The sequence below is a fragment of the Drosophila ficusphila genome, unplaced genomic scaffold (assembly GCF_018152265.1).
Source record: "Drosophila ficusphila isolate 14025-0441.05 unplaced genomic scaffold, ASM1815226v1 contig_636, whole genome shotgun sequence".
In the NCBI taxonomy this organism is placed as follows: Eukaryota; Metazoa; Arthropoda; class Insecta; order Diptera; family Drosophilidae; genus Drosophila; species Drosophila ficusphila.
The window spans coordinates 2,350,972-2,378,344 of record NW_025064569.1 but is presented as its reverse complement, the minus strand read 5'-3'; the positions used below and the strand labels follow the sequence as shown (position 1 = coordinate 2,378,344).

The following is a 27,373-nucleotide window of genomic DNA, read 5'->3' as shown; positions in this document are numbered from 1 at the left end:
AGGAATATGACGTCGTCCCACCAGCTTTGGTCCATTTTGGAGTACTCCAGGGCAAAGTTTTTCTTAGATTTCGGTTTCGCTCAGAAAGCAAAGGTTTTTTTTCTCGCGATTCTGCCGTTGTACCCTTGCTTTTTTAAGGTACGCCGAATAGTTTGCGCTGAAACTTCCTTTCCATGATCGGCAAAGAGTTCAGCCGTCAGTTGTGGAGCACTAAGTCGAGGATTTTCCTTCACTTTTCGGACTATTTCGGCTTCTTCGCGATCAGTTAGTTTTTTTGCCTGTCCTTTTTACTTTATTAAAGCCACTCGTCCTTCATTTTTGAAGCGTCGGATGATGTCACCGACAGTATTTGGCTTCATTTCAATTATTTCGGCCGTTTCCTTGTAGGTCTTGCCCTCTAGGTGGAGCTGGAGGACAAGTTTCCGCTTTTCCAAGGATGCATTTTTCCCTTTGCGGCCCATCTCGAAAATCCGTGCTCGTAGTAGCTTTTTTTTTGTTAGATCGTAGGAAATGAGTGCCAGACATATGTGTGATATTCGGGGAAACCCATTTTCGGCGGAACTTTTGGTTGTGCAGTTGCCACATTGTTTTAACATCAGTCTTACCAAAAATACCGAATATTAAAGTAATGTCATTTTCAAGCTTTTTTTTTTGTTTAGATGTGATTCTTCTTTTAATTTTTAATAAAGTCCAAACATATACATATGTATTATATCTATGTAAAGGTAATATTACAAACTTTAATATTAAATACCATTTTTCAAATTTTGACTTTTTTTAGTATTATACATTTTATTCGCGTTTAAAGTTGCAAAAAAAAAACCTAATATTAATGTGATACACTGTATGTATGTATGTATATAAAATTAGCGTTTCACCTACGACTGAAAGTCCGAAAGCTCGGCTCTTTGTTGCTCTCACCTTGTTGTTCAAATATGCCTAGACTGTTCCAATTTGGGGTTGTGTGGCCCAGATATCCCGCAAGATCCAGATGCTCCATTCTTATTCTTTCCGATCCGTCTCTTACAAAAGTCAACAGTTGCAGTTGGCAAGATTTAAAGGGTTTATATATTTCTATTGGTTTGATCTTGCTTTGCTTAGTTCCAGAAATCACATTGGTGTGTTAAGGGTTTTCTTTTTTTTTGCATATTATGTCTTAATTTTATCTTTAGTTTCCTCTCGTTTTGCTTAGATCCCTTTAGTTTCGTATATGCATACTTCCACCATTTCATTTTAAAGCAGTATTTATTTAGATGAAAAGCATATCTACAAAAAAAAAAAAAATGAAACTCATTAAAAAATAAAATAAAACATCAAATTTCAAGTATGTATATTTTTAAATTTTTTTATAAGAGTCTCACTTATGAAACCCAAGCCAAATTAGTCTATACGAGTCTTTAAAGACTTTATAAAAATTAAAGGTCTGATCATACACATAGCGGCCAAGGGAGCTATGTATATATGTATAGAAACATTGTTTCAATAGTTTTAATAAAATATAAAATAAAAACAAAAAGTTTTAATTAATAAAACATGTTGGAAAAACTCTTGTTGAAGACTTTAATTTTACTGCAATTTTATTTTTTACGTTTATGCTCTCTCTCAGGAATAAGGTGTACTGTATAGTCTTCTTTAATTATGTTGACTTTTCCTTAAGTTTTTAAATTTTTCCTTTGGCAAGGTATATGCAGGAGGAAGGTTTACCGACATTGACTTTTTCACGATTTTTTTCAGAATTAAGCACAATACATAGACCCATGAAGCTTAAAATACATTCCCACTATTATTTAAAGCAGCGCATATGAAGTCATTTAGCCTTTACTTTACTATGTTTTTGCCAGTTATGTCGATTTTTTTCCAGGTGCACACATGACAAATAAAACACAATCTTGGAAAACTTGTCTTATCTTATCTTTTCGTGTAAACAAATTCTTGTCTTTCTGAACAACGAATTTTTGTCTGCACCTTTTTTACCCTTGCAGAGCCAAGGGTATTAAAATTTCAGTCAGAAGTTTGCAACGCAGTGAAGGAGACACCTCAGACCCCATAAAGTATATATTCTTGATCAACATCCCGATCAGAATAGAAATACGCCTGTACGTCTGTCAGTCTGTCCGTTTCTATATAAACTGGTCTCTCAGTTTTGAAGCTATTTTGCTGAAACTTTCCCAAAAGTTGTGAAGTTAGTTTGTAAGGGTATATAAGCATCGGCTTGCTACCTATCTTGTTAAGCATATCCCATGGCAGAACTCGCTTCTTATCACTGGAGGAAAATTCGCTCATCGTTATTTCATTCGTTTTCACTTTAAACAATTGAAGTATAATTTAACAGATCATTTCTTAACGTCGGCTTTTTTTTAAATAAAGTGATTTTGTATAAATACTACCAAATAAAACACAAAATATTTAAAAAAAACAAGACAGGTCGCGCGACCTTTAACGCAAATGGGCAATTTTCAGACGAAAACGATATCATTTTTTATTATTCTGCTTTATAAAACAAAACAAAAAACTGGTGCCTTCAGATCCACCAACCGCCGACCGTAACGTCTGAGGTGTTATCGAGTACTAGCAAATAAAACTCACTCTCTAAAGACACCACCACCATCGAAAACGACTGCCAAATTGACATGTTTTTATTAAGAACTTAAGATTTTGGAGTTACGGAGCCAGCATAAAATACCTGAAAATAGCGACAATAAATAATTTTAAAAACGATTCGAAAATCGGACATTATCAGTGCCAAATTCGATAACTCAATTGAAATTCGAGTCTGGTCGGCCAAGTTACCATAAACAACGAAATTATTTAGGGCGCAAATGTTTTGGAAAGTGATAAGTCTTATCTCTTACATTAGTATTGCTTCGTATGACTGTCTCTCAGGCTCACATTTGCTTAAAATAATGCATTCTTAAGTGGCGAGTAAGCGATTGTGATAATGGCCTTTTGAAATTTTGTTTCTATGTTTTACTTCCATAGCTGTAGTGTATTAATGCTTGTTATATTGCTCTGCCAACCGTGTGTTTTATTTGTTTTCGGCGGTTATTCTTGCAAGTCAAAGCAGAACAAAATCTAACAGGCAGTTTTTGTGCGAAAACGTACGTTTTCGTTTTAGGTGCTCCGGTTTTCACAAACTTTTCGTCATCGTTTCGTTATCGGAATGGTTCATTTTTTCATCTGGCTTGTCTTTCATAAAACCCAGCATGATTTCATCCTGGAGCGTTGACTTATCCTTCTCCCTGAAAACAATAGCTTTGCATTTAGTTTTAAATACATAAATTATGTTGTCTTACTTACATTTTCAAAAGTTCAAATAAGCCTCCATCAAAAATCAGCTGTTTCCCACAATAGGGGGCTGACACCTTTTTTGCAGTTTTCATTTCACTATTAACAACTTTTTTACTGCACTTTTACGACTTAAGAAAGGAAATTAATCATATTTATTTATAAAAAGCTTATTTAACTTTTCTTAACAAATATTCTTTTCTACGTTTCATTTATAAGTATTTTTAATTGGTTGTTTTGTTCCACTACAAGTACGGCAGCATTGACGATAACTTTTGGCAATAGATTTATCGACCCCTTAGCAAAACGAAAGTTGTTGTTCCCGACGGCAAATATTTTATTTATGAAATCAAGATGGGGTCAGAAAAGAATTATTTAAAAAGTAAATACGAATTAGATTGATCTACTGATGATGTGAAATGAACATCAATACACCAAGGAGTCAACTATTTTTTTCCTTTTGCAATTAAGAACCGATTTGATGTAGAAAAAGGCATTACTTTTCATTTCGACAAAAAAAAATTGTCCGTTTTTAAAACAAAAAAGTCTTGTGAAAGTGAAAACGGGAGCACCAATTCTCATTTTCGAAAACGAGAGAATCTTGTGAAAGTGAAAACCAGAGCCTACAGGCAAAGCCACTTATTATCAGAAAGAATAAGAGTTGCATCTGCACCAAATCCCAAGTGAACCATTTTAGCTAAGCATCAACATCATTCACTAGTGTGTACATATGTAGCAATTTCTTTACCATGATCTCTACGCAGTTCCGTAAAATATACAAACTTAACATTAAAGAATATGTGAGCCCAGTTGTGTCCAATGTTATTGTATAAACTTCGCTTCGCATGAACGCTCCGCATCATTTTCTTCGCATCAAATTTTTGATGTGTAAAGACGGGATAATGCAAATATCTTTTGAAACATATACATATCTGTCCTAAAGTCAAATATTCCTTTTACTGTTAATAAAGAAAAGAGCACATTTATCTAGATATCACTTAAACATTTTCACCAACGAACCATTAATAAAACAAGAAAGGAAGCTAGCTTCGACAAGCCGAAGCCTATATACCCTTGCAGACATCAAATATGTCGAACAAACTACATTAAGATTAAACAACATCGAAGCTATGATTTTTTACTATTATTGTTCCATATTTTCGACTATTTTTCATATGGCAGCTATGTATATGATACAATTGTCCGATTTTGATGAAATTTAATTCGTAATTCAAGAGTCGTTAGAGAACTCTATCAGGCAAGAAAGGAAGCTAGCTTCGGCAAGCCGAAGCTTATATACCCTTGCAGTCATCAAATATGTCGAACAAAATGCAAAGGTTAAGAAGGGGGTAAGGTTTAAAAATTTTTTTTTACATTTTTTTTTTTTTTTTTTTTCTGAATGACCAATAGGTCGAGAACATTGTGTAAAATTTTTTAGTCAATTAAAGTCAAACTAACGGAGTTACAGCGTTTTAAACAACCGTATTTGGACGTATTTTCACGTAAAAAAAATACTTTGTATCGATTTAGCCGAAGGCGTTATTTTGAAAGTCAGCGAACAGCAGAACTCAAAATCTACTGAACCGATCCTTTTCAAATTTTTAACACAAATTCTCAATATAAATACGCAGGTAATCAGGAAGAGTTTTTTTTAAATTTTAAATTTGTTCTATTTTTAAAAAAATTAAGCTAAAATCGCACTTTTCACTTTCAAGTGCTCCCAAAAATAGACAAAAAATAAATTTTAAAAAACTCTTCCTGATTACCTCGAGAAATTCATTATCTTTACAACGCATATCACATTTTATTTTTAAGATGATCCGTTAACGCCCTATAATGTTCACCGCAAAACAACTTAATATTTCTTAATATTTTTTAATAATTTTTTTTTCTAATACTCTTCAAAAGTTAAACAATAACATGTAATTAAGCTCAATAAAAAAAACTTACTCATTTCGCAGCAAAAAAAAAATCAAACATAGCCCTTGGCCTTTAAAATCTTACAGCGATGTTATACATTTATTTCCATTAATTCTGTATATATTTTTCGATCTCTCCTATGGCAGCTATATAATAGAGTTATCCGATTTTGATCAAATTTAATCCGAAATTCAATAACAGTTTCAAATCATCAAATCATCAAATGATCAAAAACAACGGCGTGAGAATTTTTTATTTCATTCTCTCGTATGGGAGCTATCCGATATAGTCGGCCGATCCGGCCCGTTCCGACTTATATACTGCGTGCAATAACTACACACATTTAGGGAAAGTTTTAGCAAGATAGCTTTAAAACTGAGAGACTAGTTTGAAGAGAAACAGATAGACGGACAGACGGCCAGACGGACAGACGTACAGACGTATTCTGATTCTACTCGGGATCTGAGGTGTCTCCTTCACTGCGTTGCAAACTTCTGACTGAAATTATAATACCCTCTTGCTCTGCAAGGGCATAAAAATAGTGCAAATGTTGATTGCGGGTAACGCTTGTTAATAAGGCATTCGTTCGTTTCTTTCTCACAACTTAAAACAAAGTTTAATAAACTTTCGTGTGAAATGCTGAATATCCAAACAAAAGCTGTTTGTTTGTAACTATAGTTGATGCACACTCCAATTGTCAGGTAGACTTTCACTTTTCACTAACAGAAAAGTAGACGAATGAAACCACGAAAGATTAGTTAGAATTTGAACGATAAGCAAGAAAAGAAGCTAGCTAAGGCAAACCGAAGCCTATATAACAAAATGGATAAAGGCTAAATAACATCGAAGCTATGACGAATTTTCTATTAACATTCCATATTTTCGACTATTGTTCATATGACAGCTATATGGTATAGTTGTCCGATTCTAACGAAATTTAATTGAAAATTTAAGAGTCGTTAGAAAACTCTATATTCCAAAAACCATTATCTGATATAAAACAACGATGCAATCATTTTATTTCCATTAATTCTTTATAGAATTTTCGATCTCTCCTATGACAGCTATACGATATAGTTGTCCGATGTTTATGAAATTTTTTCTCGATTCAAGGGTTACTAAAAAGCTTCGTATTTTAAAAACCAAGCATGGGATGGGATTAAAAACAACGACGTTATCATTTCTTTCCATTGTTTATATATTTGTTTTTTGATCTTTCTTATGGCGCTATATGATAAAGTTATCCGATATTAATAAAATTAAATTCGAAATTAGATAGTAATTAATCTTTTCAATCTATTGTATGGGAGCTATCCGACATAGTCGTCCGATCCGGCCCGTTCCGGCTTATATACTGCGTGCAATAACTACACAACTTTTGGTATAATTTCAGCGATATAGCTTTAAAACTGAAAGACTAGTTTATCTAGAAACAGACAGACGGACAGACGTATTCTGATTCTACTCGTGATGCTGATCAAGAATATATATACTTTATGGGGTCTGAGGTGTCTCCTTCACTGCGTTGCAAACTTCTGACTGAAATTATAATACCCTCTGCAAGGGTATAAAAATCGGACAACATATGTATATCTACCATAGGGAAGATTAAAAAATTTATATAGAATTAACGGAAATTAACAGAAGAAAAATGATAAAATCGTTGTTTTCATCAAAAAAGCATAACTTTTGAAGTTGACTCTTGAATTTCGCATTAAATTTCATAAAAATCGGACGACTGCTAGCTAGCTTCCTAGCTTAAAGAAGTTGGGTCCAAAAAATTTCGAATTTCAATTTTGAAAATTGGAATCGTTTGACCCTCGTTTGACCACGTTTGCCCACCTTTTAGTTTTTTTTTTGACCCCCCGTTTCGAAGATATCGAATTTCGAAAATTTTCGAAAATTTTCGAAGAAAAAAAGTTTCTCAATTTTCAAATTTTTTTTTAATCTGTTAAATAATCGTTTGAAAAGGTTTGCCCACCCTTTAGAATTTTGAAAAAATTTGTATTTTGGAAGATATAGGGCTCCAAAGTTTTTTAACTATAACGCCTTAAAAAAAATCTTAAAAAATTTTTTTTCGGAAAGCGTTAGACAATTGAATGCTTTCGATTGCCCACCCTTTACATTTTTGAAAAATTTCAATCTTAAGGATGTATAAAATTTCAAACTTCAAAAACTTGTTACCCGTCAAAAGTGGGTATCTCATAAAAACAACGCTTTTTTACACCTTAAAACTTAATTTTTCGAAAAACTAATTTATGCCCACGTTTGACCCCCAGCTCAAATTTAAGATTCTAAACACAAATCGTTTGACCCCCCCTTAAAGGTGTAAAAAAACGTTGTTTTTATGAGATACCCACTTTTGACGGGTAACAAGTTTTTGAAGTTTGAAATTTTATACATCCTTAAGATTGAAATTTTTCAAAAATGTAAAGGGTGGACAATCAAAAGCATTCAATTGTCTAACGCTTTCCAAAAAAAAAAATTTTTTAAGATTTTTTTAAGGCGTTATAGTTAAAACCCTTTGGAGCCCTATATCTTCCAAAATACAAATTTTTTCAAAATTCTAAAGGGTGGGCAAACCTTTTCAAACGATTATTTAACAGATTAAAAAAAAAAAATTTGAAAATTGAAAAACTTTTTCCCTTCGAAAATTTTCGAAAATTTTCGAAATTCGATATCTTTGAAACGGGGGGTCAAAAAAAACTAAAAGGTGGGCAAACGTGGTCAAACGAGGGTCAAACGATTCCAATTTTCAAAATTGAAATTCGAAATTTTTTTGGACCCAACTTCTTTAAGCTTAGCTTCCTTTCTTGTTTTCTTTGACTTTAGACTGAACAAAACGGACGTATTTCTGTTCTGATCGTGATGCTGATTAAGAATAAGTTATAAAAGACTTGTCCACCGTAAGACAAAACTTAAATCAGGAGGTCAAGACATTTTTGTTGTGCTTAACCGATTGTCTGCTTCACGAAGCACTTGGATCTTTGCAAAGGTTTTCCACTTAAAAGTAGCTTTTTTTGTAATGGCTTCTTCGGGTACTTGCTTGTTTTAACCAAACGTGGTAGAATTTTGTTTTTGAACCTGCGGGTACGCAAAATGCTCATTGCTTAATTTTGTCTGACGTATTTATTGTTTTTTGTTTATTATTTTAATATTGTGTTTCTTAATGATTGCCATAATTTGTGGCAAAGTAATTTCAAAGCTCGGCAATAAACGCTTCTTCGAATACAGTAGTCCGACTAAACGATATACAGTGGTGGCCACTAGTTTAGCACACTATGCAATCCCCATTTTTGAACTCCAATTTCACCTTTCCCCGGAGATTTTTCGCCGAATTTTTTTTATGTATGTTTGCTCTATTAATAGGAGAACATGCACCGTTAATTTTGTCCCATTCGCTTTTACCTTTACCAAGCCTCTGAACCTAAATACCTCAAAATCAGGCTGGACACGAGTTTAGCACAATACAATATCCGATATGTGGTTTGGGTCATCGTCTTGGTAGAATCGAAAATTCTCTCGATTTCCAATTTCTACCGCATTTTGAAGAAAATTGGCTTTCAAAATTTCAAGATAGTGAACCTTGTCCATCGTAGACTTTATAAAGTGCAGTCTTCCGACGCCAGCTGCCGACATACAGGCCCATACCGTGAAACTACCGCAGCCTTGCTTAACTGTAGTATTTAGATTCTTGCTTTGGAGCTCTATATTTGACTTACGCTAAACATGTCGGGCTCCATTAGACCCGGAAATAATAAGTTTGGACTCGTCTTCAAAATTAGGGTGTTCCAAAAAGCTAAATTCTTGCACAAGTGGTTGTTGGCAAATTTAAGGCGAAGAATCTAAATACTACAGTTAAGCATGGCTGCGGTAGTGTCAAAAATGCGAAAAAAAAATGTTAACAAAAATGTTAAGTTAAAGGCTCACACTACAAATCCCCATTTGAATTTCTATATTAGCGCTCATGGTTTGCTAGATACATACATATATGGCTTTAAAGTTTTTTTGAGGTGCTGGTTGAAATAAGCTGCGAGCCACTATATATATGAATGTACAACATAAAATTTGTAAGCACAAGAGCCTAAAAGAAGTATAACAAAGACTGAAAACATCTCTGACTTAAAACTTCTCAATCCTAACGTACCGATTTTTTCCCGTACTAGTTAGCGGTTTCTTGTTTTTTTTTCATATAACAGGTTGTGTGAGAATAAGGTCAATATGGAATGTTTGCCAATTTCTAGTCCGCACTACAGATTGACTCATGAACATTGGAGCGAATAATAGAAAATGTTTTTTTTTTTTACTTTATAAATATATCACCAATTTACTTAAAAATGTATGCTTATTTTGGATCTCTTTTGCCTAAAGCTTCAATATTTAATATTTTTATCAGTTACTAGCTAGGGCCCCCGCAGTTTCGCCTCGACAGAAGTTATAACTTTTCCTAAACTTGAGTGGATCCAGGTTCTAAAATCTTGATTCCTCCCATCACAAAGTTATTACCATGATTATCTTTCACATTTGTCCCAAGCAAAATCTAGTTTTTTAGACCATTAAGATATCGAGCAGCATGGTGGTTTTATTTCTACATTTATAAAATCCAGTACACTTGCCTTTGCGGGCTCTAATCAACAATGTAGCCGTAAAACCTGTGGAGACAACAGCTACTGCCAACTTTTGGTTTTAAGGTACTTTTGCTAACAAAAAAAAAATTGTAAACGTTTTTCGATGAGAACTTTGTAATATTCTTTAAAATATAATTTTTTGCTCATTTGCTAGGGATTACCAATATTTCTTTCTTGTAACTTTTTAGTATTGTTCCTCATAAAGTAGGAAGGTACTTAAACATAAAGAAGGGTGTCTGCAATTGGGTTTACTTAACAAAGTTCGATAAAGCCTGTCGGTATTCGGTATCCGTTAACCATTTTCCAAATTGTGTCATGTATTATATACGGATTGCCAAAAGTTTTCATATTGCTTTTGAGCTACTGGTGGTATCTTTATTTCTGCCCCTGGTGACGTAAATTATTTTATTTAAACGATTTTACTGGACATATATACATATATTTTATTATTATTATATTATATGATTTATTATATGTATATTAATGATTAATATAATATAAGCATTAAAAGTTCTCATTGCCTTGTATTCTGTTTTGGGGTATGAGGTGTCTTCTTCGCTGCGTTGCAAACTTCAGGCTGAAATTAAAATACCCTATGGAAGGGTGTAAAAATATCGGCGATGATGCTTATATGCTTATATTTGGTTACATGAATTAAATTTAAAGATGAAATTAACTATTTACATTTTTCAGCAATTATATACAAAATATGAATTAAAAAACGAATGCAGTAGTTAAAATTTAATTATGTTTTTTATAAAACATTAATTTTAACTTCGAACAAGTAAAAGTGCCAAAACACAATTTTGGCACTAAAAAATCTTAGATTATCGAGACAGGGTTAATATTAATCTAGGGATCATTAATATAGTGTCCTGTAAAATTACACTGTGCGACAAAAAAAATGTTTAAGTTGGTTTTTTAAGTTTTTTAATTTAAGTTTGTGGATTTGTTAATATCAATAGCCAATCAGCTTTTACGCACACTCAAACGTCCCAAAAACGCGCGTTTTTGCATATTTCACAGCCTTATAATCACAAATTGGGAAAATATTTTTTTTACCGTTATAAGCGTTCATGCAAGTTCAATATCTATTAATTAAAATGTATTAAGCAAATATACCGTTAGGCTTTTATAACAATGCTTTAAAATTTTTTTCTCCCAGCTCTATACTCTGGGCGACTACTTATGGAACTTGTTACGCGAGGATACCTCTGAAAAAGCCAAAAAAAATCAGGAAAAAAATTCACTTTTAAAAAAAATAATAGTTTATTGGAAGTAAAAAAAAAAAATAACATTTTGTGTTAATTATTTTCATAATAATAAATTCATAAAATTTACCATGAAAAAAGAAATCGTATCACTTAAAAGGTGACATAAATATTTTTGTGCATAATTTATGCACCTTAACCGAAAACAATCAAAAAAGTAACTTAAACAAAGATTTTGTTAAATTTTGTCGCACAGTGTTATTTATGATTTTCAACAGAGGCAGAAATCAAGGTACAGTGAAAATTGTGTTAAATAGTATCAAGTCACCATCATACCACCAGTAGCTCAGAAGCAGTGTGGAGACTTCTGGCATTCCGTGTACATAATACCATTTGGGAAATGGACAATGAGTATATTTTGGCCTATCAAAGACAATACCGACAGGCTTAATTAGACTTTGTAAAGAAAATCCCAATTGCATTTTGGGGCCAATTGCACTTTTGATCCATCTTGGTGCCCAAAACGATCTTAGTACGCGTCTCCGATTTTCTTCCAATTTCGGTTTCCCTTTGTTTTTATATGTCAAACAGTTTTTGCTACAGGAGAGTCTTCCTGTCTCTAAATGCGACTCCATAAAGATAATACATACAATCGATCAGTATCATCAGACGGGTCGGTCAATGTCTGTCTGTCTGTCCGTATGAACATCGAAATCTTGTAAACTATGTATAAGAGCTAGGATATTGGGAATTAAAGTGTAGATAATTGTCATTTGAACGCAGCCAATTTAATTATAACAACGTTGTTATTCATCAGACAAACATGATTTTTGGAATATAGAGTCTAACGACTCTTGAATAGCGAATTAAATTTCATCAAAATCGGAAAACTGAATCATAAATATATAACTTTGGAAAACAGAGCCAATCGCAGAGCTAAGTACAATTTTATACGGTAATATAATATTTTTATAAACAAAATACATATATAAACACCGTTATTAGTAAAAAACAAGTTTAAAAAATTATATTTAGTTAATCCAAAATGCAGACTTTAAAATAAAACTGTGGCAAATGATGACAAAATCCAAGAAAACTGAGCGCTTGATTAAAATTACAATCTTACGAAATTGGATACAAAATACAGTAGAATCCTGTTATAACGACTCCGCTTATAGTGTCCGTCCGGTTTTTGCGACAAAAACTCGATGGCTTGATTAGTCCTTATACAGACTTATACACTTAAATCCCTCTGCTTAGTGCGTCTTCCGGGTATAACGACGAAAAATCGTCGGTCTCTTGAAAGTCGCTATAAGCGGATTCTCTGTAAATGAACTGATGAACTCAATTACCATCCAAATATCAACATATAAACAGGAAACCATTTTGACTTTTTGTTCGAAGTAACTAAGATCAAAATTAACAAGAAAGGAAGCTAGCTTCGGCAAGCCGAAGCTAATATACCCTTGCAGTCCGCAAATATTTCGAACAGAATACACAAAGGCTAATCAACATCGGAGCTACGAGACTTATCTATTAATTTTCCATATTTTTGACTATTGTTCATATGGCAGCTATATGATATAGTCCTCCGATTTTGATGAAATTTTATTTGTTATTCAAGAGTCGTTAGAAAACTCTATATTCCAAAAATCATGATTTTCTGATGATAAATAACGATCATTTATCATTTTATTTCCGTTAATTCTATATAGATTTTTCGATCTTTCCTATGGCAGCTATATGATATAGTTGTCCGATTTTTATGAAATTTTTTTTATAAATCAAGGCTAGTTAAAAAACTTGATACTCAAAAAATCATAGTCGTGTGATGAAAAACAATGACGTTATCAATTAATTTCCATTAATTCTATATATATTTGTTGATCTCTCCTATGGGAGCTATGTGATAGAGTTATCCGATTTCGATAAAATTTAAACCGAAATTCAATAGTAGTTATAAAACGCCATCTGAAAGAAATCAAGTCGATCTGATCAAAAACAACGGAGTGGGATTTTTTTTTTCAGTCTCTCGTATGGGAGCTATCCGATATAGTCGGCCGATCCGGCTCGTTCCGACTTATATACTGCGTGCAGTGCCGGATTAAGTTAGCGCGGGGCCTGTAGCAAATTCTGTCAAGGGGCCCTTGCTTTGCTTTAGGTTCTCAAGTTTAGGGTATTAAATAAAACAAAATTGTTACAAATAAACTTTTCTGGATTTAATATGGGCAAATTTAGAGATAACACTTTCAATATCGACTTCTTTAAGCAAATCATGCTCTATATTCAACAAAGTGAGATGATTAAGACGTTCTTGGCCCATCGTGTTCCTTAATTCATTTTAGAAATGTGGTACAATTTAAAATTATTGTTGTAGATTTTGATACCAACGTTTCTCGTGGTAGGTATTATACCTACACCTACCTTTAGTAATTTAAAAACGTTTAAAATCCAAAATATCCAAATATGCATACCTTAAGCACTTATTTTATAGTAAAGATATTCAAGGAAATTAAATGTCGACGAACACATAAAATGTGTAATTTTTAATTGAATAACTTTTTGTTTATAATTTGAATAGTTCATGTTTAAATTACCTGCCTTTTTTACTTGAGACTCTGAAACACCTTGCTCTTAATCTAGCGTTACTAGCTTTCAATACTCTCGAAACATGATCGATATGATAACCGATTCAAAAAAAGGTCAGCTATATTCACTCATAAAATGAATCTATATTTTATAATAAATCAACCAATTATATATATTCAGGCAGGCTCCGGTTTTCACTTTCACAAGATTCTCTCGTTTTCGTTTTCAAAAACGAAAATTGGTGCTCCCATTTTCACTTTCACAAGATTTTTTCGTTTTCAAAAACGGGCAAGTTTTTTTTGTCGAAATGAAAAGTAAATGCCTTTTTCTACATCAAAATGGTTCTTAATTGCAAAAGGAAAAAAATAGTTGACTCCTTGGTCTATTGATGTTCATTTCACATCATCAGTAGGTCAATCTAATTCGCATTTATTTTTTAAATAATTATTTTCTGACCCCACCTTGATTTCATATATAAAATATTTGCCGTCGGCAACAACAAATTTCGTTTTGCTAAAGGCTCGATAAATCTATTGCCAAAGTTATCGTTAATGCTGCCGTACTTGTAGTGGAACGAAACAACCACTTAAAAATACTTATAAATTGAAAACGAAGAAAAAAATATTTGCAAAGAATAGTTAAATAAGCTTCTTATAAATAAATATGATTAATTTTCTTTCTTAAATGGTAAAAGTGCAGTAAAAAAATTGTTAAGAATAGTGGAATGAAAACTGCAAAAATGGTGGCAGCCCCTTATTATGGAAAACAGCTGATTTCTGATGGTGGCTTATTTGAAATTTTTGAAAATATAAGTAAGACAACTTAATTTACCGATCGTCAGACATATTAAAAACACATGTTTTGCATCTAAGATGTCTCGATTTTCTTAAATAAATCAATTTCTGCCTTCTTTTGGCTTCAAAACAGGCAATTGAAAATATAAAAGTCATTTTTTCGTGTTGTTTACTTTTGACCAAAAAAAGTCAGCTGTTTGAACAATTCCGATAACGAAACGATGACAAAAAGTTTGTGAAAACCGGAGCACCAAAAACGAAAACGTACGTTTTCGCCCAAAAACGAAAACGAGAAAAAAAGTGAAAACCGGAGCCTGCCTGATTATATTAAAATCGATAAAAAAAAAAAGTACAATCTCGGCTACGTAAACTCGCAAAATAAATGGGATGGCTTTCATTCGTACAGAGTAAAGTTTTCTGATGGCGGTCAACTTGGTGGCCGCCAGAGCGACCTCTGTCTTCGAATGATTGCAAGTTGACACACAGCCTCCTCGTGGCACCTCCTGGGTAGCTATCTTAGCATCCGCTAGATAGTGAGCTAATGTGTGCAGCGATGTCACCCGGACGTTAAACGGTTGAGCGCAGGGTTTGGAACCCGCCTCGTAAAAGAAAGAAGCCCAGTGAAGACCAAAGCGAAAGCCTCGGATAGGATACCCCCTTATGTTGACGACCACCGCAAAACGAAAATGGACTATGATTTAAGGATATGCACCTGGAATGTCCGAAGGTGCCTCTATCCAACTGGCGGATGCCCTCGAAAAAAAAAAAAAAAATAAATGTATACCTACACTGCCGCTCAACTGAATAGGTTCATGCTCTCAGAGGAAGTAATTTGTCTATAATTTCTAAACCAGTGTACCGATTTCCAAAATTTTTTTTTTTCTTAACTCTTGAATCATTTTATAATAAAATGGTGAAGAAGGTTTTTCAAAAACATATTATTTATTCCTTATTGAATTTGTCTTCTGAAAGGTTAACAAAATTCATGGTTTGTGTTTGGGTCATCTGAATAGGTTCAACCTAAAACAATTAAAATTATTTAAGTAACTAAGGATAATTTTCATATTTTTTGAACTTGGCTGATACTTATGAACATTTTTAGAGTACATTTTACTAATTTTAATAAAAAGTGAACCCTCCGTTGTCCGATATAACATCATATACACGACCGGGAAGCGAGCTATACAAATTGTGCAGTATTTGCAGTGAAATGGTTGTCCAGGCTATTTTAATTGCCTTAACTAAAGTTGTTTTGCAAGAAAATTACCTGCCTCCTTCATATATCTTGCGCGATAGCAACCCCATACGATTTCGATTATATTAAGGTCAGGTGAATATGGGGGCCATTCAAGTAAGTCCACATTTTGAGCCTTAATCCACTCTTTTACCACCCTAGCTGTATGATGAGAGCGTTATCTTGCTGGTAAGACCATTTGATAAAGTGAAAAGTATTTGAATAATCAGGAAACGTAGCCTTTATGATAGATTTGTAGGATTCCGCGCTCATTTTAGAAGTAACAAATTAGAGGTCGCAAGTGCCAAAGACTGATACCGACTCCCACACCATTACCCCACCCTCACAGCTATGACAACGGCTAAGGAAATGCTCTTCCTTTCGAAGATCGTGATAATAATAGTTGTAGCTATTGATTTACGCTTCTAAATTAAATTGATTTTGGTGTGGGGGTCGGTATCAGTCTTTGGCACTTGCGACCTCTAATTTGTTACTTCTAAAATGAGCGCGGAATCCTACAAATCTATCATAAAGGCTACGTTTCCTGATTATTCAAATACTTTTCACTTTATCAAATGGTCTTACCAGCAAGATAACGCTCTCATCATACAGCTAGGGTGGTAAAAGAGTGGATTAAGGCTCAAAATGTGGACTTACTTGAATGGCCCCCATATTCACCTGACCTTAATATAATCGAAATCGTATGGGGTTGCTATCGCGCAAGATATATGAAGGAGGCAGGTAATTTTCTTGCAAAACAACTTTAGTTAAGGCAATTAAAATAGCCTGGACAACCATTTCACTGCAAATACTGCACAATTTGTATAGCTCGCTTCCCGGTCGTGTATATGATGTTATATCGGACAACGAAGGGTTCACTTTTTATTAAAATTAGTAAAATGTACTCTAAAAATGTTCATAAGTATCAGCCAAGTTCAAAAAATATGAAAATTATCCTTAGTTACTTAAATAATTTTAATTGTTTTAGGTTGAACCTATTCAGATGACCCAAAAAAAAACCATGAATTTTGTTAACCTTTCAGAAGAAAAATTAAATAAGGAATAAATAATATGTTTTTGAAAAACCTTCTTCACCATTTTATTATAAAATGATTCAAGAGTTAAAGAAAAAAAATTTTGGAAATCGGTACACTGGTTTAGAAATTATAGACAAATTACTTCCTCTGAGAGCATGAACCTATTCAGTTGAGCGGCAGTGTATATAAAAAAATGAAAGTCTGGCCGCTTGAAGGGTAGAAATGTGGTTTAATTTCGGATAAAATATAACGTGACGAAATCGAGTTTTATATTTTCAGATGGGAGTAAAGCAAAGCCTAAGCGCTTCACGCTTAAGTCATGCAAATTATTTTTAGGTTCCTATCTAAATTTTTGTTTTTTTTACGATCAGATAGGTAGGAGTTGGAGCGCGGCCGCGCGGGGCCCCCAATGCGCGGGGCCCGTAGCAGTTGCTACTTCTGCTATATGGCTAATCCGGCACTGACTGCGTGCAATAACTACACAACTTTTGGGAAAGTTTCAGCAAGATAGCTTCAAAACTGAGAGACTAGTTTACATGGAAACAGACAGACGGACAGACTGACCGACGGACAGACGGACAGACGGACCGACGGACAGACGTACAGACGGATTTCGATTCAGATCGTGATGCTGATCAAGAATATATATCCTTTATAGGGTCTGAGGTGCCTCCTTCACTGCGTTGCAAACTTCTGACTGAAATTATAATACCCTTTGCTCTGCAAGGGTATAAAAAGAGTATGTCGAAATTGATCACCGGGAACGGAACTAAACCAACTGTTAGGTTCAGTATGGTAGATGTATAAGACCAACATATATTGACGATCAAAAGACGATGTTTTCGAAACCTCTATGAAAGTAAAACTAGTTAACCACAAAAAGGATTTGCAAAAAAGTAACCTTATTACCTATTTTCAAATGTTCTACATTGCACAAACATTTCTTTGAATCTATTTATTTATTTTCTATTTCTATTTATTATATTTGGCTATAAAACCCATTTTTTTTTTAACTAAAAATTTATTAAAGCAACATTGTCCACTTTGATTGGCAATGCGTAAGGTTTGCATTGGTTTATAATTAAATGTATTGCATGTTGTAATTCCAAATGATGAGACCTATGTTCCGAAAGACTCTTGGGGGCTCCCAAGCGTAAAAAGCTTAAAAAAGGCGATGAACTCAAGCAAAATATTTGCTACTGCAACCATATTTTAACAAATTTCGCCTTCATATTCTCCTTGCATATGTGTAATATGTATCTCTGGAAGCGGGGTCTTTTCATCAAGTGTCAGCCACTTTTACATTTATTTCGACCTATTAAGGTAAACGTCTCCTTTGCTTTGTTTTTATGTCCTTGCAGAGCAAAAGGGTATTATAATTTCAGTCAGAAGTTTGCAACGCAGTGAAGGAGACACCTCAGACCCCATCACGTATTTAAATTCTTCATCAGCATAACGATTTGAGTCGAAAAACATCTGTACGTCTGTCCGTCTGTCTGTCTGTCTGTCCGTCTGTCCCTTTCTCTTCAAACTAGTCACTCAGTTTTAAAGCTATCTTGCTGAAACTTAGCCAAAAGTTGTGTAGTTATTGTACGCAGTATATAAGTCGGAACGGGCCGGATCGGCCGACTATATCGAATGTTCCCATACGAAAGAATGAAATAAAAAATTCTAACGCTGTTGTTGTGATCAGATAGACTTAATTCCAGTTGGCGTTTTCTAACTACATATGTACTATTGAATTTCGGATTACATTTTATCAAAATCGGATAACTCAACCATATAACTGCCATAGGAAAGATCAAAAAATATATATATAAATGATGGAAAAAAATTATAATATCGAAATTAAAAACCATAAGCATGATTTTCAAAATATGGAGTTTATTAAAAACCCTTAAATCGAAAAAAAATTTTAATAAAATCCAACGACGTTATCATATAGCTACCATAGGCAGTGTTGCCAACTCTTCTGGTCATAAAGAAGCTAAAGTGACATATGAAAAAAGCTAGAAACCGCCAAAAAATTTGGTTGATGGCTAAGATTTAAAGCTATGATACTTGACTTGACTTATTTATTAATTATTTTTGAGCATTTCGTAAATTTCATTACGCTCCTTTTCTTCTGCTGCATTTTTATAAGTCTGATTGGTTACATCTTTTTCAGACAATCTGCTGGAACTTCTCCCGGCGTATTCCGTATCTACAAATATGATAATAAATGATATACAAAACAATCCCGCCTCTCGCTGGAGGGTTTTCGTAGAAACAGATGAAACAAACGTTATTATGTATGTTGGTCTGTGAAAAAGCAGATGACGAAGACTTATGTTTTGTTGGCTTCGCATGTGCGTGCAAATCGCAAAGCGGGGGGTAAGGTTTTAAAAAACTTTTTTAAATTATTTTTTTGTTTTTTTTCTGAATGACCAATATGTCAAAAACATTGTGTAAAAATTTTGAGTCAATTAAAGTCAAACTAACGGAGTTACAGCGTTTTAAACAACCGTATTTGGACGTATTTTCACGTATAAAAATACTTTGAATCGATTTTGCCGAAGACGTTATTTTGAAAGTCGGCGAACATCAGAACTCAAAATCTACTAAACCGATCCTTTTCAAATTTTTAACACAAATTCTCAACATAAATACGCAGGTAATCAGGAAGAGTTTTTTTTTAATTTTTTTCTATTTTTAAGAAATAAATTAACAACGATTTTTTAAGCTAAAATCGCACTTTTAACTTTCAAGGGCTCCCAAAAATAGACAAAAAATAAATTTAAAAAAATTGAAAATTCCTGATTACCTCGAGAAATTTATTATCTTTATAACGCATATCACATTTTATTTTTAAGATGATCCGTTAACGCCCTATGATGTTCACCGCAAAACAACTTTTTCTTTAGGCGCTTTGGAAGATTAACCGCCACAGGCTTATTTCTTAATATTTTTTAACAATTTCTTTTTCTAATACTCTTCAAAAGTTAAACAATAACATGTAATTAAGCTCAATAAAATAAACTTACTCATTTCGCCGCAAAAAAAATCAAACATGGCCCTTTTTTGGCCTTTAAAACCTTACCTCCCTCTTAACCTTTTTTTTTTATGGCTCGTTATCAAAAAAAAAAATCTGTTTATTTCATTATCAATATTTTGCAATCATGTAAGAACGAGGTTTTTTGCGTGTTCAAAGGGGGATGGGAGCAAATTCGTCACCGTGTAAGACCGAGTTCGTGCTAAAAAAAAGTCCGTGTTAAGCGAGGGCCAAATGTACTCAAAAAATCATGGTCATGTTATTAATACGAAAGTCAAAAATAATTAGAAAACACTATCTGGAGGAAATCATGTCAATATGATAAAGAACAACGACGTACATTTTTTTTTTGTCATTCTCTCCTATGGTAGCTATCCGATATAGTCGCCCGATCCGGTCCGATTCTTTATATACCGCGTGCAATGACTACACAACTTTTGGTAGTTTCAGCAAAATAGCTTTAAAACTGGAGAGTAGTAAACAGAGTTAACAGACAGACGAACGCTAAAATCGAAATATTTTTTTGCACCCAAGCTTAAAATTTTTCTTAGTATTTAAATCTTTTTTGCCGAAAAATAATATTGTGCAAAAACAAAAGCTTAAAAATAATCTTTGCAACATCTTTTAATTTGATTTAAACCAAAACGACAGACCTTAATGACTTAAACAGTACAAGAATACATAATTATCAGTTACGTTATGCAGCTTGCTAAATAGAAAGTTGTAGTTGTTTAAGCGTTTTTATTATTTGTAACCAAAAGCAAATCTGTACCCTGTAATGTCTGTAATATTTTGGTTTTTTTCGAAAAAGCAATGCATTTTTCCAGCATTAAAACTTTTACTCACCCCTTAAGCCATACAAACTGGGGTATACTGAGAATACCTATTTCAGTACTTGCTCAGTCCAAATGAAAGAAAGCATTGTAGTGAGATGGAGCGAAACAGATCGAATACGACGAAGTTAAAAGAGAATGCTACACGACTTGTTTGTTACTTTAGAATTTTAAGCACTTTCTTTTTTTCAATTAATTTGTAGATTTTTTTAAATTTCTTCCCTGTGTAAAATTTCATAAAAGTTTAGCACTCAGATACACTTTTTGGCAGACCTTTTTTGCTGTTTGAGGCGAAAATTGCAGGTCTAAACGAACGAGCATCAAGCTGAAGAAAAAGACTTTGTTATATACCATATACACACATACACATGTTTATATGTACAAGAAACGGACACTAACACAACGGTTAACTGGCGCGCGATCTCCCGAGTTAAACTGACATTGCCAACGCTCTCGAAGAGACTGAGACGAGCGCAGCGGAGCTGTAAACGTGTCTTAGACTCGGGCCAGAGAACGCTAATATGATGGCAAAGAGGCGGAAAGAGCGGCCGAGAGGGATCCGGTAAAAGCCAAGAGTGAGACAAACAAAGAAACTAGTTAGGTTACTGACAGAGCCGGCATAAGCCTGAGGTGAGCTCCACGGGAGGAATACCGCGACGCGCTCCCACCCAGACTGAGAAAATAGCATAAAGCTCTCCTCGCCCGTCTTTCGTTGCCGGAGGGAAAGTTCCCTGAATTCCAGTCCGTCCCGTTTTTCTGCCGTGAATAGGGAAATCTTTTATCGCCGTTAGATAGGAAAAAAATTGTTTAAGACCGCGGAGCTGGAGCACAAACTCAAGCCGGACCGCTCGGTTGGCAAATTCGCCAACCACTTTCTGACATAACCAACAAGAGCAAAGAAAATGGGTCTTTTAAAATTGAAAGAAGGTAGTAGATCCTTTTAGAATACGAACAAAAGCAAATCTAGACAAAACAAAACCTAAAAACATTTACAAGCAAAATATTATCAAGAACCCACAGTATTGGTTATGGTGTTTTGGCTTTTAGTTACGACAGGTGCCGAGATGGTTATTTCTCAATCTAGTCCTCAACTAAGCCCTCCTCAAGCATTCAAATTTTTCTCGGCTTATATATACGTTTCCACACCTGGATAGCACATATGTTCCTTTGGTCGGAAATCGGAGTTCAGATTAGAACCAGCAATTTACTGATCAAAAGATATCTTTAAATCTTTTGTCTGCTCGTACTGATACAAAAGGTACTCGTTTTTTAGCTTCAAAACTCTTTTTCAAAATTTAAATTTTCATACTTTAATTATGTTTTATATGACAGTATATAAATCAAAATTTGGCAAATCTTAAGAGCTCTAAGGGCTCAGAGGCCAATAATATGGTATGTCATAATAATATACGATTGCAACGAAATATACCAAAAAATATACTATATAAAACAAAAGTTTGAATGAACATTTTTTTAAATAGCGCATATTAAAACACAAAATGTTAGAAAACTCGTTTATATATGGGTGATTCCATATCAGATTTACAGTCGATATTGAGAAATTCGATGAGATATTTTTTTTCTTGCTCTTTATCGAAAATAAATCGACACGTATTTTTTTATATGGCTCAGAAAATTTTTTTGACAAAGTTATGATTTTTTGAACTTTTGATGAACTTCCCTTTTTTTGATGACAGTCGCGTTTTCCAGCCCGAATAACTCGAAAACCGTACGTCGCAGGAAAAAAATATATAGGAAGTAAAAATTTCATCCTTCCTTCTTCTTTGCAAAACTTTCGTGAAAAAATTTTTTTAAACAATTTTCACCACAAAAAGTTCAAATGTTAATAACAAATTATTTTTCTCCAACTTGGACCATTTTGATTTTTTTTTTTTTTTTTACAGTAAATCCTTCACATTCTTCTGATGAACATACTAAAGTTTCAGAATGGTATCAAAATTAGTTTTTGAGTTACAGAATTAAATAGAATTAAAAATTCATTTTATTGACCCTTACTATGCGCGCGCGAAGCGAATTGACGCTCGTTAGAGTCGTTGGTCGGCGCACGCCCTGAGACCGAGCGCGCGGACCGTGCATGATAATCTTTAAAATTCTGTAACTCAAAAACTAATTTTGATACCATTCTGAAACTTTAGTATGTTCATCAGAAGAATGTGAAGGTTTTACTGTGAAAAAAAAAAAATCAAAATGGTCCAAGTTGGAGAAAAAATAATTTGTTATTAACATTTGAACTTTTTGTGGTGAAAAATTGTTTAAAAAATTTTTTCACGAAAGTTTTGCAAAGAAGAAGGAAGGATGAAATTTTTACTTCCTATATATTTTTTCCTGCGACGTACGGTTTTCGAGTTATTCGGGCTGGAAAACGCGACTGTCATCAAAAAAAGGGCAGTTCATCAAAAGTTCAAAAAATCATAACTTTGTCAAAAAAATTTTCTGAGCCATATAAAAAATACGTGTCGATTTATTTTCGATAAAGAGCAAGAAAAAAATATCTCATCGAATTTCTCAATATCGACTGTAAATCTGATATGGAATCACCCATATATCTCTATAATCTATTCTATGAAATTAAAACAACTTCAAGACCCTAAGAAAGAAATGGGATGAATAATTAAAGTAATGTCAAGCTGTCTTGATTGTCTTTGGGCGAGTTATTATACTCTTAAAGAGCAAAGGGTATTATAATTTCAGTCAGAAGTTTGCAACGCCTCAGACCCCATAAAAAATATATGTTCTTGATCAGCATCACGATCTGAATCCAAATACGTCTGTCCGTCTGTCCGTTTCTATTTAAACTAGTTTCTTGCTAAAACTTTGTATATATGTTTTATATGTAAGTCGGAATGGTCCGGATCGGGCGACTATATCAGATTGGTCCAATACGAGAGACTGAAAAAAAAAAATTATCACGCCGTTGCAGCAGTGGCGGATTTAGTATTTTGCCGCCCTAGGCCCTGTCTGATTGCCGCCCTTTTTAGAGAATACATTTTATTTCTTTGAATCCGTTCATATTATTTAGATAGGTTAATTGTAAATAAGCGCAAGATAATAAGCAACCCCGGACAAACCGAAGTCAGTGTAGTAAGTTGACAATCCAAATTAATACATTCATTCGCGAAAGTCTCTTCCAAATCTTCAGAATACATACTAGTAACTAATTCATCTGCGCGAATTTTTAATTCATTGGTATCAATTTCATATGAGTTTGTAAAAAAATTTAACTTTTCATAAAGATTATGATAAGCACTTTTACGTCCTGTCAATTGTACACTTAATGTATCTGAAATTGGAAAGTAAACGTTGGTTCGAAACTTTTTTTCTCCAGAGAAAGCTGTTCTTTCATTTTCCCGTGACTCGCCAGCCTGAAGTTTTCGGTTTAAATAAATATTATGGATCAAAATTTATGTATTATTCAGACTCAGAACAATATCACAAGTATGCAACTATATCACATCAATCGGTCGAATATATATCTACATACATAAATATGTACTTGAATTTTAATAAAATTTTACAATAATTACGTATTATTGCTTTATGCTATACAAGTTCGTTAATATGCGTCAATATACTTCCCAATATTGCGAAAATGAAACATCAATGTTATTAAATTTTTATTTTCTTCAAATTGTTTCTATTTTTCAAAAAATTGACTATAAAAGGAATATATTAATTTATTTGATTCTATAGAAATCATTTTGAATAATAAAAATATTTTTATTTACGAACAAAAAGAAAAAAAATAAGAAAACATTGTTCAATTTTATTTAGAAGCGTCTCAATTGTAAGATTAAGTTTACTATAGATACAACAAGTCAACAGAGCTTTGAAAATTCGTCAGCTTTTCAATATTCAGTTATTTCTGTTATAAAATATTTTTTATCAGTATTGCACTCACGGGTAAAAAAGTTAATCATAAAATAAATTACATTCTATTTCATAGAAATTTATTTGTTATATAAAAGAATCAGAATAAATCCTTAAAATGATTTGTCGTTACATTATATCAGATTTACAATTTTGACATTTTTAACAAGAAAGGAAGCTAGCTTCGGCAAGCCGAAGCTTATATACCCTTGCAGTCATCAAATATGTCGAACAAAACGCATAAAGGCTAGACAACATCGAATCTAAGACGATTTTTCTATTCATTTTCCATATTTTTGACTATAGATCATATGGGAGCTATACGATATAGGGGTCCGATTTTGATCAAATTTAATTCGTAATTCAAGAGTCGTAAGAAAACTCTATATTCCAAAAATCATACTTGTCTGATGAAAAACAACGATGTTATAATTTTATTTCCATTATTTCTATATAGATTTTTCGATCTTTCCTATGGCAGCTATAAGATATAGAGTACCGATTTTTATGAAACTTTTTTCCAATATAAACGTTGTTAAAAAACTTGATATTAAAAAATCATGCTCGTGGGATAAAAAACAACGATGTTATCAATTTATTTCCATTAATTCTATATATAATTTTCGATCTCTCCTATGGCAGCTATATGATAGAGTTATCCGATTTTGATCAAATTTAATCCGAAATTCAATAACAGTTAGAAAACGCCATCTTGAAGAATTCAAGTCGATCTGATCAAAAACAACGGCGTGAGAATTTTTATTTCATTCTCTCATATGGGAGCTATCCGATATAGTCGGCCGATCCGGCTCGTTCCGACTTATATACTGCGTGCAATAACTACACACCTTTTGGGAAAGTTTCATCAAGATAGCTTCAAAACTGAGAGACTAGTTTGCGCGGAAACGGACAGACGGACAGACGGACAGATGGACAGACGGACAGACGTACATGCATATTTGGATTCTGATCGTGATACTGATCAAGAATATATATACTTTATGGGGTCTGAGGTGTCTCCTTCACTGCGTTGCAAACTTCTGACTGAAATTATAATACCCTTTTGCTCTGCAAGGGTATAAAAATTTGCAGCCCCCCAGGCTGTGCCGCCCTAGGCCCGGGCCTCACGGGCCTAGGCGGTAATCCATCACTGCCTTGCAGATCAAAAGGGTATTATAATTTCAGTCAGAAGTTTGCAACGCAGTGAAGGAGACACCTCAGACCCCATAAAGTATATATATTCTTGATCAGCATCACAAGTAGAATCAGAATACGTCTGCACGTCTGTCCGTCTGTCTGTTTCTCTTCAAACTAGTCTCTCAGTTTTAAAGCTATCTTGCTGAAACTTTACTGACAGGTGTGTAGTTATTGCACGCAGTATATAAGTCGGAACGAGCCGGATCGGCCGACTATATCGGATAGCTCCAATACGAGAGAATGAAATAAAAAATTCTCAGGCCGTTGTTTTTGATCAGATCGACTTGAATTCTTTCAGATGGCGTTTGCTAACTACTATTGATTTTCGGATTAAATTTTATCAAAATCGAATAACTCTATCGTATAGCTCATAGGAGAGATCAAAAAATATATATAGAATCCATGGAAATAAATTGATAACATCGTTGTGTTTTATCCCACGAGCATGATTTTTTAAATATCAATTTTTTTAACAACTCTTATATTGAGAAAAAAGTTTCATAAAAATCGGACAACTATATCTTATAGCGGTAATTGTTTACAAGTGCGGTCCACGGTAAAAACAGCTTTAAAAAATAAAGAAAGATATGCAAATGATGTGTTTTTTTCTAACATTTCGAAATCCGTTGGCGGAAAGTGCAAATTATTAACATTTAAAGATGCGATTGGTAGTAGAGCTGGGTCGACCACTTAAATTATTTTCGATATATCGAGTATTTGGGTTTCCGAACCAATATCGATATTCAGTGTCGATGGTAAACGATAGTTGCAAGTGAAAAAAGGGTAATTGTTTAAAAGTGCAATGCGCGGTAAAAACAGCTTTAAAAAAAAGTAAAATATGAAAATTATGTTTTTTTTCTAAAATTTCGAAATCCGTAGGCAGAAAGTGAAAATGTTGCACCGTTTTATTGTTATTAACAATTAAAGATGCGATCGGTAGGACAAATTCGGATCTGAGTTACCGTATTTGCATGTGATGTGCCGATTATTGCAGTCGTCTGGTGGCGGATTATTGCAAATACGGTCACTCAGATCCGAATTTGTCCTACCGATCGCATCTTTAATTGTTAATAACAATAAAACGGTGCAACATTTTCACTTTCTGCCTACGGATTTCGAAATTTTAGAAAAAAAACATCATTTTCATATTTTACTTTTTTTTAAGCTGTTTTTATCGTGCACCGCACTTGTAAACAATTACCGCTGGTAGCAGGCGAAATTACTTATTGCACATATTTTTCGTGGAACTTTCAAGATTTGCGGTACTTTCGTTCGAAGACGAACACTTAAATTTGTTTGTTCAGTTTTTAGTTTAGTTTTTTTTAGTGCGCGCGCACTTATGCATTGATACATATGCTATATTATTTTTTTGAGATAATTTATGCTATATTTATTTTTGAGATAATTTCTTTAAAAAAATTTTTTCCCAGTGTAACGGCCGCACTATAAGCCGATATTTAAGGCTCGATATCTCGGAAACGGTGCGAGATATCAAAAAATTTTGTTTATTAAAAAGTATTTTTTTTTTGGGCCAATTACCCAAAATATGTCCTCAAATCTTGGCACCCCGGAAACTAAAATCGTGCCCAATTACCAAAATGATCACGTAAAAAAGTGAAATTGGAAACGTACTTACAGGTTAAATTTGAGTTTGGGCACAGCAACTAAATTACAAAAATGTCTTTCCAGAATACCCCTATCGTAATGTTTTAGCTGGCAACACTGC

General features: G+C 33.6%; 1 protein-coding gene across 1 annotated transcript in view; it reads right to left on the bottom strand.

Moving 5' to 3' along the window:
* Positions 1-21,028, bottom strand: part of LOC108100769 — a 65,885-nt gene extending 44,857 nt beyond the window's left edge. Inside the window, 3 exon segments of the mRNA XM_043208744.1 lie at positions 922-1,266; positions 20,576-20,887; positions 20,962-21,028. Coding sequence (XP_043064679.1) covers positions 922-1,000 — 79 coding nt within the window. The 5' untranslated portion in view covers positions 1,001-1,266; positions 20,576-20,887; positions 20,962-21,028.
* Positions 21,029-27,373: the final 6,345 nt, after the last annotated feature.